Here is a 16,700-nt window from a genome sequence, read left to right on the forward strand (position 1 = left end):
CTCACAGCCTTTGTGGATGTGCCCTTGCAAACTGCTGTTCATTTGGGGAGAACTGAAGTTCTGTTTCCACTAGTTTAATTGATTTGTGTACTGAGAGGCATCAGTGAACTCTGCAGCCTGATCAACTCTTTCTTTTAGATTTTTAAATTAATATAATTGGACAATGTAATACTTCTTCCAGCCTTCTTTAACTTAAAGACATGATGTTTTTCCCTGCAACAGCTTTCTTGCAGACTTGGTTGATCTCGGGCAGGAATCTTGCCCAATTTACAAGAAAAATCTTTGATAATTCTAGTTCATAGCTGTCCATGATTTGCAGCTGCAACATAAACTTACGTGACTGTCGTTGGCTGTGCCCTTGCCATTCAGCCAGCATCCAGGGCTTTGGATTAACACTGCAGATGCTGCTTGGTTTGGAAAGTTTCCACATAATGGTTGAAACAGATATCCTTACTTGTTCGTAAGATGGAGTTCATGCTGTTGTGGATACTCAACAAATTTAGGATTGTTATGTTCGTCGGTAGCCCTACAGTAAACACTTTTCACTTTTGTCTAATTATAAAACTGTCATTTTCTAAATGTAAATGAAGTTACAGAAGGCAGGTTCTTAGAGGTACTGTTACATCAACCTCATGGAACAAAATCACAATGAGAATCATGGAGAAAAATATGGCAGCCGAACGTGACCACATGCACAAGGTGGTTTGGTGTTGGAATTGTCGGGGGGATAATCATAAACATGGCTGCAGCTGCCTTCCAGATATGCAAGAAATGCCATTATTTTTAGAAATTAAGTTTCCCTTTGAGTGCTGCCAGTGCCAATATCTTGTTTTAATCACCTGGTTGACACCTGTAGCCCAGGGGAGCAAGTGTAAGGACTTGCGCCTGATTTTAGTGCTTGATATGATGTCAGCATCCTGTCTGCCAGATGACAGTGTCAGTCCACAAGGGCCCAAGGAATACACCCACAACCCTGAAGGGCTGTGATTGAGCTGCCTAATGCAGAGACCTGTCCAGTAAAAACATCTCTTCTCTTCTGTCTCTCACCAGGTTTGGCACTAGGGATGCTTCTGAGACTTACATTAAATTCAAGCTATTTATTTTTTCTCTGGCTTTATTACACTCATGGTTCTGTAAGCTTGAGGCATTAAGACAACCTACCCCAGACACAACTGACTCCCCTCCCCAACCCCACGTCCTTAATTTCTCTGAGATTTTTTTGAGGAAGACATTTTTGTCTTTGACAGTTGGAATTGCCTTGTAAGTGAATAGTTCTCTGGAACCATGGCCTATAAAACAGAGGCAGAACAGTATTTCAAATTACTGCTTGCAAATGCAGTTTGGTTCATACAAAGCAATGAGGTTCATGTGACTGCATGACTTGTAATTCCACATACTCATGATGGTTATACAGAAATTATTTCGCATTTATTTTGTATGTTCTGTAGGACAGCGATTGGGCTTTTTTTAATTTTTGTTACTTTAAATGAATGTGATAAGTGCTCTTGACTTGTTTTGTTTTGTTTTTCCCCCTTCCCTCGCCTCCAAATTGTTCTGCTAACTTAAAGGACAACCTAAAATGCAGTGATTTTAAAATGTACCATTTGAAGGACACTTGATTTTGTGTCTTAGGGTGTGAGTTGCCATACTGGGAAGGAATATATTTTCATGGCCACCTTGTTCAAGAAGCCTGTAAAACAGGTTTGACTTGAAGTGACCATTTGAACTTCATAAAGTAGTTTAATCACACTGAAAAACTTGTTTCTTTTAATTAAAAATGCATACATAATCTACTTCCCTGATCCCTGATATTATAACTTGTTCTTCCTTGTCTCTTTTTTAGGGGATGTGTTTTGTTTGTTCTCAAACACTGGATATGCTGGGTCAATGAACTGTTACTTCAGGAAGCAGAGCTGAGAGGACCAGCTGAGAAGACATCATTATTATGGCAAGCAGGAATGCAACACTTTCCCAAAAGTCTCTCTTCTAGGGAAGCACACATATACTGTACTACAAGAAAGCAACATTTGGGACTTTCTAAAACACTGACTGTAACCCAGTCCAGCTTTCTCAGTGCCTGCTGAAAAAGACTTGTCTTCTCTAACTTTAAAGCAGACTGCAAGACTGTCCTCAGCAGGATTTACCAGCCCCTATGCACACAACAAGATGATTGACCTAAGCTTTCTAACAGAGGAGGAACAAGAGGCGATAATGAAGGTGCTGCAACGGGATGCAGAACTTAAAAGAGCTGAAGAAGAGAGAGTCAGGTAAGAGATCCAGCACCCTGGGTTGTCCTGGGAAGACATACATAGTTCATACACTGAGTTAATCAGGAGCAGATTAGAACAATTTTTGCTAAGGGCCCCGTATTCCACAGTATATGTGATTTGGAGATTTTTTTCTCTGGACTAGATTTAGCATAGTCTCTGGATTAAATGCCTCTACCACACAAATGATTGACTATTGACCAAAATTGTTTCAGACCCTTACACTTCCCTAAGGAGCCAAGAACACCTGGTATACATCTGCCTGGATACACATGTGCCTTGGTTTCCTCAGAAGACAATTCAATTTGCAAGTGTCAAAACCACTGCAAAATGAACTAATGCATGATAAGTAGAGGGACTTGATTCAAAAAGAGCTCTAGCACCCCAAATAAACAAAAAGTATGGTTGCAGTCAGCAATATGTCTGAATGCTAAAGTTATACCTCAAATACATGAGGTGCCATATATTGGAGCTGCAGTCCAGAAGAAGTATCAACACTATGCCCCACTGCCAAGAGAAGTCTTTGCATAAAAATTCTCCTAATTTTCTCTGTGGTGTCACAGATGGAGCAATATGTTGTTATTCTGGAGTGTTTTATGTGCTAGGAGGTTTTCCTGGAGCTACTATTGGTAACTGCTATGACTAGAAATGCATGCAAGGAAAGCAGCGTTGCCCATATGACTTTGAAAAAGTTATCTACATAGGCATAAATATCAGTCAAATAGTTGCTTCAGCTGATAGCTGCCTCCTAAAGAGTGAGGATTTTAGTAGTCAGCTCTCTTTTGTTTTTTTTTCAGTGTGAAGGAAATTATCTATTACAAGGTACATCAAATAATAAGTGAACATATAATGAAAAAGGGAGCCTGAGGTGCAGAAAACTCAAAGTGCTATAACACAAATAAATGTTTACAGGTCTCAGTGAAGGTAGGATTTTCTCTCACTGATTTGGTAGTCTTGTCTAAGATTCCTTCTCGTTGTGATGTTCTTCATTAAGTCCTCTATTTCCAATTTAAATGTTTTGAAATTATTCCAACCATGATGCATCTCTGATGTTTCTCTTCTGGTGAGAAAGGTTATTTTGACAAATGGCCTCTGTGTAGGCATACCCTATACCCTGCAAAGGAAACAGCAGTCTGCCAGTTGCCCTAAGAGCATTATGCATTTTGCTGTATATGTTTGTGCAGCCTTGAAGTTGTTTTATCAGCATGTGGTCACCATTTCGTAGAGTTATTCTTCTTTGCTTCTTTTAGTGTAAGAGCAATAAAGGGTAAATAGCTTCTACTGGTTAAAAAAGCTTCTCCTCTCAAGGCATTTGTTTTACTGAAGACTGAGGGAAAAATCATTACAGGCAGTGTTCACCGCTGCCCTCCCTCCCCATCTTAGTGCAACCTGAGGCGATGTTTTTACCACAGAGTTTTGTCTTCTGCTTTAAAAAACAGTAAACTGACTTTCTTGTAACAGAACTGGCATTTTATTTACTTTACGTAGAAAAACACTGGGTTTAGTCTTGGAATGTTACATCAGTGCCAGATCTGAAAGTGTTCAGGCAAAGTAATTGCAGATGTGAGTTTGAAAACAGCATTTGGGGAAAGGAACCCATCTTGGAACAGAAATTCAAAAAAGCCACTCTCAGTAGTGGCCTGAAAGGACTGTCAACAAGTATTTTTGTTCATGCAACTTCACTTTTGCCATTTGTAGTTCTAGTTCAAGAGGGTGTGGTGGAAAATGCAAGAGACTGCAGGTTGTAGCAGCCTGTAATCAGCACATTTGTTTCGTCAATAAGATGTCTCTTCTGGTTTCTGAATATTATAACTTCTGAGAAGCTGGAAGCTTATATATGAAATGGATTTTTCTGCTTAGTTTTGGCACATGGAGCTTGCTTTTTATATCTTATATATTAAAACACTACTTGAATTATATCTCCAGACAAAGAGATGCAGTATTTTAGTTTGGATTCTGCAACCTTGCACACCTGGGATCTTGATCCAAGAGTTGGGATCAACTGTCATCATTCAAACATCACACTCTGACAAAGTGTTGTTTGTATGTGTATATAATGGAAGTCTTTTAATGTGATTTTTTTTTTTCCTCTAGAAGAAAGTCTGAGGTTGGAAGGGTATTCTCATAATCTGGGCCATGTTCCTGGAGCATGGACAAACTGGTTACATGACAAAATCCTCTTTGAGCAACTTCCTAGTGGAATTTTACAAGTCACCTGATAGAGTCACTTCCCTGCTAACAGTTCCCAGTATTGCTAATCTGTAGTAAAACTGCACTGATTAGGCTGGTCTGCAGCCTCCTTAAGGCAGTCTGCTTTAATTCTTGGCCTGTTGAGTACTGTAAAAGGTGTTTGCCCCATTCTGCAGCTCCTCTTGTGTTGGGCTGAATCAAGATTATAAGTTTAGAACAGCACTGCTTTGGGAACAGCATGCTTGCTTCCTTTCTCACCTCCGCTGAGGCTTGTCTCAAAGGAGAGGGGATATTGGTATTTTCTTCTCACTGGCAAAAGGCTGATGAAGAAATCCCAGATGACAAGCAGGTGTGATGCAACGAAAGCAAAAGACATTGCATCCTTTTTTATTCCTAGTGAAAGAAGATGCCTCTCTTTGCTTCATTGCTCCAGGAGCTGCTGTCAGTCACTGAGGGGCAGTGTTGCTGGGGAAGGGGGAAAAGGCTTAACATGTGAGAGTCAAGTGACAGCTTGACAAGACTAGAAGCTGTTTTTCAGCATATTACCAACTTATTTATTTTGTTGTTGTTGTCCTCATTCCTGTCCAGGAATCTCTGATATGCCCTGCTCCAGCATTGAACAAGTGAGTGGGCTAAGTGCATAACTGAATTTCCTGGCAGTACAGTCAGCATAGCCCCTAGGGACTCTTTTCATAGATGTGTGCTTCAGATTTAAAATAATTTTGAGCCCTTTCTGGAGACAGTAACGTGAGTGGAAATATATCTGTCCGTGAAGTTGTGGAGGAGTGTGGTTGGGTGACTCTTCTGTGGTGGAGTGGCTGGCTCCTGGCACCAGCATGTCTGAAGCAGAAAGCTGTTGTGGTTGTCTCTGTGACAGGGATCTCTGCTGTGGCTGTCAGCCCTTCCCTGCAGAACCTCCCGGCAGCTCTCCTGTGGCCTGTGCTTGGGATTGTTTGCTCCCTGTGTAAACTGAAGGAGGTTAATGATAGGGGAAATTCTGATGTGGAGTTGTTTGTGTGGTGGATGGGTGGTGACTGCTGTGTGCCAAACCCCTTTGATACATACATTGGTGTGGCATTGCAAAAAAAAGAGAAAGCTTCAGGGATCTGATTCTGCTGGGAGTGAGTGGCTGTTGAAACTACCGTAAATGCTTTTTAGGTTCTGGTCAGCTTTAACAGATATCCTCTTCATTTACTTTGCAAGGCAGTACTCCTTATATCACACTCTGTTAGAAGGAAGGTGCTTTTTTGTGTGATAGGATATATTTAAGGTTTCAAAGTGAGCTTAATTGGTATTGGGGTAAGTAGACTTACCACTAAAGTGTGCAAATGACATCCAGTGACTGTTACCAGACTTCATAAAATACTTTTCTGTTAGATGTAACAGTTTTGAGGGTGTGCTTAACACAGGCAAGGCTCTTGGTGGAGATGATTTTGAACACGGGTGTGAGATGAGGTTTAAAAGATTGGCTGAAGATAGAGCTGCTATCAAAGCTAACCTTATTTTTGAAAAGAATTGCACATTTTTCCTACTCTTCCTCCAACTATTTCTTCCAAATGTTCTAGAAATTTTCTAAATATGTCCTCAATACTCACTCAGATGACTGTGGTAGCTTGGTAGTGTCTGCATAGTTAGGTAATGAAGCACTGATTATAACTTCAGAATTTTGAAGAATCACTGTCGTTGCCATACAACACCTAGGGACTCTATCCAAAGGTGAACTCTGCAGAAATGTTCATTTTATGAGTTCTCTGCTCCTTTTTTATGCAAAATCCTTTCTATATCATTTGCACTACTTCATGATAAAAGTCTGAACATCTGTAAATGGAAAAATAACATGTTAAAGAGGTGTGGCTTACAGGCAAGGCAGGAGTGTGATATGTTTGTATGTGCTCTGCATTCTGTCCTGACCAGTGAAATTTGTGTCTAGCTGAGGTGTCTTAGGCTGACCAACATGCTTTCTGGCTCAAACTGAATTTTTTTGAAAGCTTACTTAGGATTGGGGATGCCACAAGTAACAACTTTCTCTAAATTTAGGGCTTAAGGATATGACAAGATCCTGTCAGATCATCACCTTTTGCAACATGATTCTGAGGTTCTTGTCAGGATACTGAGGTTATCCTTAAGCCTCCAGGAATTCAAATTAATCTAGTAGTAAGCAAGTGCAACTAATAAGTAAATACATCCTACAATTCTTGTGGAGCTGATTTTAAAAACATGAAAAAAACCCCTAAATTCTCTTTGTGGCATATTAATTCTATTTTTAGGTCATAAGCTTGTGTCAACAAGTAGCTTGTTTATTATGTGAGAAAATCTTTTTAATCTGAAAATAACACTACCCTTTAGTGATAAAAAATAATTTATTTGATTGATTTATTGGTTGATTGGTTGATTTATTGTAAGAGACTAAGAATTAGATGGCTTGAACTCTTTTGCTGAAAATACAAAGTGAGACATCTTTGCAACTCCTCTTGTCAAGCAGAATCTGCTCTCACACACTACTCAGATGTATTGTTATAAGAGAAGTACAAATTAATTGTTATTAATTGAAACTCAAGCCTTTTTTTATAACTAGTTCTGAAATAATTTACTTGCCTCTAGTGGTTTACCAGGGACTTCTGATTAACTTTTAATGGGCTTACTTTTTAGTAGGTATAACGTGCTGAAGGTCAAAGCATACACATTAGTATGCTGGCTTGGAGATTGCCTTCAGCCAAATCAGGGACATCTCATAAGTGTTGTGCCCTTAGCTGACTGACTTCTTTCCAGCTAGGCAGATCTGCTGAAGGAAAAAGAGCTCCATCTCATTGTGAAGAACCTGGAGTACTCTCCCAAAGTTTGCCTGCTGCCCATACTTGGTTTCCTTCCATTTCTTAGTATTGTGTTATGTTTGCATAAGATAATGCAGCTCCCATTTGGGCATTTGCCACTGCCAGAGATGGCACTTCAATTCAGCAACAACCTTCTTTCAAATAAATCATACGATATCACTGTAAGGCAGGAAATCTGTGATTTAGTCCATTATCAGATGTTCCAGAGGTGGAGAGAAACAACCCAATTAATCCATGCACAGATTTTCTCTTTGCCTGCAGTGTTCTGGGCAGTTGCTTTGTATGCCCATTCAGTGTAATTCTACATGTACTTAATGCCCCAGGGGGGATGAAGAATTTGCCGTCTTGCCATAAAACAGGTTTCACCTTGGCACAGTGGAAAAAGTATATTAAGTAATGGGGAACTCAGGCTTATTTTAAAAGAGGATTTTGGAGTGAATTCCTTCTAACTGTGTACCTTTATTTTCTTGAGTTTTATGTTCCTAGAGGAGAAAAGGGCACTAGCTTCGTTATGACTTTACGCTGTTTCACTCTGAAAAGTGCAGTATAGGCTAACTGGTGTTTTAACAGACCACTCACATCATATGTAAAGCTGTTACTGCATTTTCTCCTAATTGCAAACTTGGCAAGTAAGCCTGCAATCTGAATCTTAATCTGGATGCCTAGTAGTTCTTTGATCACCAAGAGAAAAATGTAATGACAACTTGGTTAGCCTTTCTGTTAACTGGGGAGCTGGCATAGAATCAACTGTTGGCTTCTAATCCTCTTGTGGTGTGCTAGGAGGCATGGAAGCTGTGGAAAATCATGGCTGCAGTCTGATTTCTCCACAGTTCCTTTCAAGGTAAACAACAATCTCAGTCTAATTCCTAACAGTGAAACAGGCCCACACAGTGCAAGCAGTTTGATATTACTGCTAAGGCCTGCTTGTAGTAAACCTCGAGAATTCAACTAGCATTGTAAAAATTCCCATTTGTCTCAAAAACAGCTGCTGGGGTTACAAGATTACGATATATTGGTGAACACAGGTGGCTTAAAAACTTTTTTCCCTGCCAAGACCTAGAACTAATTGTCTTTCTGATAATGGAACTCTGTTTCTTTGTTTGTGGCTGGGGAATGCCCGGGAATAGCTTTAATAATGATGTTGCTCTTAGTTCCTCAAAAGATGGGACTGAGAGGCTAAATACTTCTTTTGAAGAGACAAGTAAGCCAAGCTTCAAGGTGAGAAGAGAAGGCAAAAGTTGTTTGGAAGTCAGCTGCTGTGAATATCTATCTGTTCCTACTATACAAGCCCCATCAGGCAGAAGGTCATTTGTAAAGGAAGTGCTGTGTAAATTGAGAGCACATTTATACCTCTGCTAGCAAGCACAGTTATCTCCCAAAATCTAGAATGTCTGTTGAGCTGGTGGAGTTAAGGTACACCAACTTTCATAGGCAGCAAGCAGTGGTGGGAGCAAAGTGCTTGACATTCATTTTAGCAAAAATGACAGCTGCATGGGCCATGGGTGATATTTAGTGAGTCTAGAGCTATGACAAATCCATGCCTCTGTCTCTGTCTGTTTGTGTTATGTAGTCAGTCACAGATCTGAGAGTCCAACAAGCAGGTAAGTAGGCTGAGACAGGTGAGAGGCCTGTGATCCTGCCCACTTCTGCAGGGGAGCTGAGCTTGATCTGGTCTGAGCTGACTTGGAAAGGTCTCCTACCACACCCTGGTTTCAGTGGCTGAATACAAAGGGGAAAGGGGTGAGCAGTGTGTGTAGGGTGAAAGGGTTGAATCAAACAGGGTGAGGACATCGAATACTTGTCCTGTGACTCAGTACCTTCTCACTAGAGAACCTCCCTTGGCATATGTTGTCATAGCGCCCTGAAGCACTAGCTGTGGTCAGAGCTCTGCTGCCCTGCAGGCCGTACAAATAGCTGAAAAGCCAGTCCCTCGCCCTAAGGGGCATCTGTTCTGAGAAGACAAATAACAAGTGGGAAAGAAGGTGAAAGGGAGATGCAGTCATCTGGTAAAAAGTTCTGGCCTTCCGTATTTCCACTATTCCTGCTGGCTGTATTCATAAACTGTGTGAGCAATGAGGAGTTGGCTCACACCTGAGTAACTTATTTGCTTGAGGACAGTGAAGCTACTGCTGTGTTCCTGCTCCAACTTAAAAGACCTGCAGCATAAGAGAAGTGCATATTTTGCCTCTTAAAGAGGCATGGAGCTATAAGCAAGAGGGAGGGACAAATTTTAAATAGTCCAGTAATTCTATGGACTGTTGAATCTTGGCATTAAAGCTGGCAGTGGTGACCTCAACTCCTGGCAGACTCAGCTGTATGTAGGTGATTTGAGACAGAAGTTGTTTACATGCCTGGAGGGACTAACTTTTGACAGAGCTTTCAAAAAGAAGTTTAAGTTCAAATTCTAATATAGCTGATGCATTCAAATTAGGCTTTTTATTTCTGGCCATACCAAGATGGAGTAGTTGAGTGACAGGTAAGGATGGTCTATCTTACTGTAAGGGACTGGCTTAGTGTTGTTTCTCTGCTGTGAATGTTTATCTGTATTTGACGGTGAAATCTGCAACCTATAATAGAAGGATTGTCAACATAGTTACTTGACTGCAGTAGAAGTTCTGTTTCCTAAACTCCTGAGAAATGTAAAACTGTCATGAACCTCTTTGGGATTGGGCTAGATGATCTTTAAAGGTCCCTTCCAACACAAACCATTCACGGTTGTCCACCAGGCCTGTGGAAGACAGTACTGTCCCACAGCAATGGGAATTTTGTTTAGCCTGACAGCCTAAGTAACTGGAGTTGTTTTGGTTTCTCCCTTAGGCTCTGTTATTAGCTTGTTTTGCTTAAGGAAAGGGCATAAATGAAGAAGGAAGATGAAGCTTGACTTCAATTTTTTTGTTTAAGCACTGTCTAAATCTGTGTAGTAACTTTCCTGGTCTGCAGGTTAGTCTCCAGGCCATGTATAAGCATATGCCTAATATGATACATGCCTAACAAGGAAAGAAAACAAGCTTTCAGATTAGACACAGCAACTCCTTATTCTGTTCAAGCATGCTTCACAAAAGCAGGGTGACCCTGAAGCCTGAAATCAAATTATAAAAAATAATATTTAAAATGGCTGCAGTTCACCTGATGGATATATGTAGATTAATAAATGGCAGAATCTTATTTTGTTGTTATTTCCATGGGATGATGTCTTCCTTTGTAACTCATTGTATTCATATAAGGATTTGTGTAACTTATGGAAAAAATGGTATCATGCTTCCAGACCACATTTGGAGTGTGTGTGTAAAAGCAGTGCCCCATGAAAAACGTGAAGATGCATCTTCTGAGCCCCAAAGTAGCCATGCTCTTAATTTTGGTACAGACTACTTATGTTGTTCTGCTAGATTATCTTAGTTTTAATCTTGGAAAACTGGCCTTTGAAGACAGTAGGTCAAGATCTGCAGTTACTGGAGACTTCTCCAGAGCTGTCTCTGCTTGAGTGTTTCTCATAGTGAAACTTTTTATATTTAAAGAGTTACCCTCAGAGCATCGGTTGAAGGAACAAGGCTGAGGCTCTCCCCTGTCCAGATCACTATCATCCTTCATAAATAAATAAGGAAATTAACAGGTAAAAAGATGGAAGTAACATGCTGAGACAGCATTTAAAAACTTCAACAAACAAAACACAACCCAGCTCTCCAAACCAAACAAAAACTCTGACTTTTATTCTGTTCACATAAATACATTTTGTGTGTATATCTAATTTATCCATTTTTGTCCTCCTCAGGCATTTACGAGAAAAAGTCAAAGATGATGTTCAGCTAAAGAATATGAGTGGGCAGTGGTTTTATGAAGCAAAGGCAAAGAGGCACAGAGATAAGATACACGGAGCAGACATTATTAGGGCTTCCATGCGCCGGAAGCCTGCCACTGTTGGTAAGCGTTTGTCTTGTATTTTGTTTTGGAAAGGCTGGTTCTTACTTTGCTAACCTCCAACACTTCTCTGTGAAATCCAAGAAGAATATTGGTATCTCTACAAGCAGAAAGTGATGCAAAAAAAGAGACTTCCCATGTAATTTACAGCGTAAACTTTCCTCTCCCCAAACGCTGTATATTAAAAGCTCTCTGCACTTCTAGACTCACTCTCATTTCCATTTCTGAGGCCCTGTGAGCTACTTAGGAACATGCAAAGAATCAGAGATTGAGGAAATTGCTCTTTAACATGGATTTGCAAGATTTTGGGTGCTTAATCTGAGACCTTGGAGGCTTAATGGTAGGCACCACAAGCTAGAGATAGTGGTTATAACTAATTGGAATATATGTGCTGGAAACTCTGGCAGCTAGAACTGGCATCCTGTGTCCACATGAACTTTAAATGCACCCAGCATGCCCACATCATGGTGAGTGCCCTGGTCACCATGAACTTTATCCCTGGGAGAGAGAGTGAACAGTCAATCTGTAGTCACCAAAACATATGGTGTTGTATATAGGATTTTATACAATGTGTTGTATACAGGATTTTATAGACCTCCATTATAAATCTCTTAGCATCTGACTTTTTAATCTAAAGAGTTCTGGTCTATTTTATCATTCTTTGTACAGAAAGTGATTTTTTTTTTCTTTGAAAAATTGACCTCCATCCCCTCCTAATCTCCTGTAATTCTACTAAGTCCTTTTGATTTAGAAGGACAAGGCTTACATTATGCTTACCAGGTTGTACTGATATTTGTGTTTTTTGGTTTTATAGGTTCTATTAAGGGATTTTGCTACATGCTAGTGAAGCAAATAAGATCCTTCTCTCAATACTGTGGCTGGACTATAGCTTGCTGCTTTCTATAGGTTTTATAAATACAAGTTAGCCTTGTTTTCAGAGAAGAGTTTGAATAATGTTGGTTTAGTCAGTTTGAATTTAGTGCTCTGAGTTTTTAAGCTAACATGAGAAGGCCTGAAACAGAAAAGAATGCAAAAAAAAAAAAAGAATCGGTGGTTAGTGTGGTATCTTTGTGATTTTGGCTGGTTTTGGACTTGAAGGTCATGGAAATCAACTGTAAAATTCTAGCTGAATTTCACAGTAACTTAGAGCTTAAAGGAAACTACTTAAATCCATAATATATTAAAGGTAGGTTAATTAATCCCAATCTTATTACTTGAACAAAGAGGAATATTGGTACATTAGGGACTCTGTGCACTTGCTTGGTTTAAATGACTCATGAGATGGCAAGATATTTTTGCTTGCATTTACAGATAGCAAAAGTGAGAATAAAAATCTTGCTTATTTTTGTACACTAAGCAATTTTTCTCTTCTAAACTTTTGGAGAAGTGCAAAAAGCAGTAGAGGAAACAATATAAGGTTTTTACTCTGAAAGTGGCTATCAGAATAGGATTCTGTCCCACCCTCAAAAGAAATGCAAATGTATTTGTATTTGCTGAATGAGGTGGAGCTTTTTGTTTGTTTGGTTGGTTTATACTTAACTTTTTAACTTCTTGTGGTAATTCTGTCCATAAAGGATTAACCTTCTGCTTAAGTGAGTTATGACCAACTTCTAGTTTACTGCTGTAGAAAGGGAATAATTGACTTGACTAAGTGTACTTCAGCACATTTTCAGTTTTCTATGGTTTAATAATTTTTGTTTCCTCAGGACACTGAGGCTGAATTTTTTATATCTATCTAGCTGCAAGAACTACAGGATCAACAGATATGTCTGGAATAGTAGAGTGAAGTATTCAGAATAGTATTTGAGTATTCTAGTAGCATTAAAAAAAATAGTCTTCAGAAGGCACAAGATCTGCTTCTGAAAATAATTCCAATATAGCAGACTTTAGAATAGCTGTAGGACTAAATGCAGATACTTGTACTTGCTTCTTAAGAAATCCTGTATGAACATATGGGAGACAACAATATTCTCGCTTCATGTTTTAGCTGAAGTGAGTCAGAACAAAATGAGCAAACCAAAGACCAGCTGGGTGAGCAATGTTAATAAAGAAGTCTTTGTGCCACCAGATTTACATGGCATTGTGGAACATCAAGAAGAACAACAACTGAAAATTAGTTCAAGGTAAGCTGTCTGTTTAATTGCTCCTAGTATGTATATATTTGGACTAGTGAAACTTGTGAGCTGTAAGTTCCACCCAAAATATTGTACTTATCTCTTATTTCAAAGATCATTAAATGTTCCCTGAGAATTGTCCAAGAAATCTCTGCATGTGAAAGGCACATAGTCATGCATTGTTAATTGTTCTATATTCAAATGCAGAACAATCTTCAGCTTGCCTTTTCTCAGAAAAATTGTGAATGAGAAGAATTGTGCCTGAGAGCATTGTACAAACATTTCTTGAACTCTGTCAGGCTTGGTGCTGTGGCATGTTCTCATGTCACAATTTAATTTGGTTCCTTGAAGTGAGGCTAGGATTTTCTAGTTAGAATGGCTGGCCATGGTCAGTCCTCTGCAGTTAATAATAGGGGAATAACAACCTTTGCACCTCCTCATTCAGTCACTTAATGAGACAAGACTATCGATTTAGCCTGAATTTTAAATTTGGATCATAGCATTATTTAGGTTAGAAAAGAACTGTAAGATCATCAAGCCCAACCATTTACCCAGCACTGCCAAGTCCACCACTAAACCATGTCCCCAAGTGCCACATCTACACATGCTTTGAACACTTCATATCACGTGAAGAATGAGAGACTAAGAAAATGTTGTTTAGAATTTTCCAGATTTTTAGGTACAATAGTTTAAGACCTCTGAGATTTCTTAAGAGGACCAAATGTATTTCAGGTGGAAGGAGATAGAATATTTAGATATTTGCAGAAAAATGAGTCAGATTCTACCAAGAAAAGTAAATGTCTTTCTGGAATGGAGAAGCTTCCTTTCAGAGCTTCTCCATATGAGATAGTCAGCTTGGATATGCCTAAATTACTATAGTTGTAAAGAGGGCTAGATGATAAGTAGTTTCTGAATTACGAAAGATTTGACATTACAGACTTGAAATATACTGATTTAAACATCCCAAACAGCTTTATTTTGTTTTGAAATAGCCTGAGTTGATTTCTGAGACAGACTTGTCTGTCTCAGACTTTAAAATACCTACGTGTAATCCATTGGCTGTGTGAAAAACCTTCCAAAAGCCTGCACTTGAGAAGAAAAGTGCTGAAAGAGCTAGGGTGACAGCAGGTGGAAGTGAAATGTCTTTATGTGGCCAGATTCCTCAACACCATTGAGGAAACAAGAACCAGGGTGTAACCCAGATAACTATTGTTTGTGCTTTAGCGAACAGAGTGAGGTAAGAGCCAGAGTTACTTCTTATCGTGACTGTTTTACTTGGGGTTGTGCCATTGATCAGCTCTGTAACCTTTCACTTTCTTGTCTGTCTTCTAAGTCCTTCTCTGTACTTCATCTGTTTTTTCTTTGCAGTAAGGCTTGTCTCCTACTATGCATTTGTACAGTACCTAGTAGCAATTGAGTCTTTCACTTCCATGGTCTGCAAACTGGGCATGCGCATTCACAGTTAATGACACCAACCTTTGGTGTCTTAACAACTCTGGTTTGTGTTACTGGTCTTTCTTACCCTTTATGACTTTCAATGAACTCAGAAGTGTTTGTCTTGACCCCATTGTGCTGAAAAAGATCAAATAAACTGCTTTGTTATAGACATCCCAAAAAATGAAGCTGTACAGTAAGGATTATAAAAGTTGCTTATCACAAGAAAGAGCTCTGTTGTCCCTCTCAAACCAAGCTGACAGAGTTAGTTGTTACTAAATGTAGTGTGGCTGTTACCTTCAGGAGATTACTATTAAGTTATTTCTTTATGAACAGCACAAGACATGCTGCTGTTTAATATTGCGTGTCATCTTGCACATCAGGAAGAAATGATGATACTTTGAAAGAAGTACACCCTTATAATGCTGTTCTTGTCATTACAACTCCTCACAAATTCTGTGTGATTGATAAGGTGTAATAGATTTCATGAATTGCCAGGACAACCTCTTCAAAAATACATAACAAGGTTTAAGAATATGTAGACAATTATTTGAAATATGACCAATTTGAGAGTGGTCTTCAGCTTGAGGTGATTTGATGACTTATTTCAGATCACAGTCATGCAAAGCTTGATGATTATTATTGGGGACTGTCTCCTGCCTTTTGCTCCAAATTGTACCAGAAGTTAGTCAGCCTGCATGCCTTGTTCATGTGTACTTGTACTTTCACCAATAGCTCAAGATCTTCTCTCTAAAGCAAGTTCACACAGTCCAGTGTTTTATGAGGCAATTGGAAATGGACCTTGCAAGTGGTCTATCATTTGCAGGCTGGATGCTTACTTACATTTACTTTGCATAAATACTTGATTAGATGCCTTGGATCATTTGCTTCTAAAATGTCAAAAGCTGAAGCGAGTGAATGTGTCATGACTGTGCAATTCATTGCTTGTGATTTCAGTGTGGCCTTAATTCACTATGACTGAGGTTAGTCTACACAACATTACATGTGAGAAATTGCAGGAGGCACCAATCATTTTTAAAATACTCTTCCTTTCTGTTCTTTTGATACTGGACTTTGAAAGAAACTGGTCTGTCATGGCTGTGAGCCTGTCTCTAATGCCAGCAGGAATTAAGGGGAAAGACAGAAGTGGGAAAACAATAACCTCGGCAGTTGGAGTGGGAAGGAAAAGTCTACAAACATGTAATTTGGCTGTAAAGATAGCAGAGCCACAAGGAATTAATTGGTTCTTCCTCTTACAATGCAATAGTCTTAACATAGCTAGAACTAAGAGGATCAAACGTAGTATCGTTCTGGAGCTCGGGATTGCATAAAGGGAGTTCACAGCTTCTGGTGTCCAAAACCTACCCGTGGTTCAAGTAGTTGGACTTCTAAAACATTTTAAAGTGCTGCTTTAAGGATAAGGTTGTGGGAATTTGGGGGTTTGGGGTTTTTTTTCTTTTCTTGCCTTTTTCCTCTCAGAGTGTGTTTTGGGTCAGGACTGGCTTCCAGTCTTTGCATTAAACTACACAGCTTCTAACCTGATGATTGAGGCTAAAAGTTATATGATAACAAATTACTCAGACTACTTTTGTTCTGGAACCTGTTCTTAAACCAAAACAATTCTTACTGAGTGCAAAGAAAGTTCAGTTCTGGTAGGCCTGTTTGTAGATTGCTAAGGATGAAATCCAGCCCTGGGGCCAGCTCAACTGCTGTTGAATTAGGCTGTTGCTATACTAGGTGCAACAGAAATCAGACCACAACTATATTCTTAAAATCAGCATAGTGATCTTTATCCCCACACCCCAAATACCTGAATTCCATAATGAATATGAGTTATTTCTATGAGTTATTTCTTTCTTGAGTGTTACATCACTGTGATAATTCTCTTGCATACCAGAACCTTTACAAGGCAGGTATGTGAAGTGTCTTTGAAGGCATAACCTCGAACA

The 16,700-nt window shown here is 39.4% G+C and overlaps 1 protein-coding gene across 1 annotated transcript in view; it reads left to right on the top strand.

The window, feature by feature from the left end:
* The first annotated feature begins 2,138 nt into the window (after nt 1-2,138).
* Nucleotides 2,139-16,700, top strand: part of SYTL2 (synaptotagmin like 2) — a 38,646-nt gene continuing 24,084 nt past the window's right edge. Inside the window, exons 1-3 of the mRNA XM_029960887.1 lie at nt 2,139-2,267; nt 11,058-11,206; nt 13,191-13,326. Of these exons, the coding sequence (XP_029816747.1) occupies nt 2,167-2,267; nt 11,058-11,206; nt 13,191-13,326 (386 nt within the window). The 5' untranslated portion in view covers nt 2,139-2,166. The remainder of the gene's footprint in view (nt 2,268-11,057; nt 11,207-13,190; nt 13,327-16,700) is intronic.

The sequence above is a fragment of the Manacus vitellinus genome, unplaced genomic scaffold (assembly GCF_001715985.3).
Source record: "Manacus vitellinus isolate BGI_N305 unplaced genomic scaffold, ASM171598v3 scaffold_2_pilon, whole genome shotgun sequence".
NCBI lineage: Eukaryota > Metazoa > Chordata > Aves > Passeriformes > Pipridae > Manacus > Manacus vitellinus.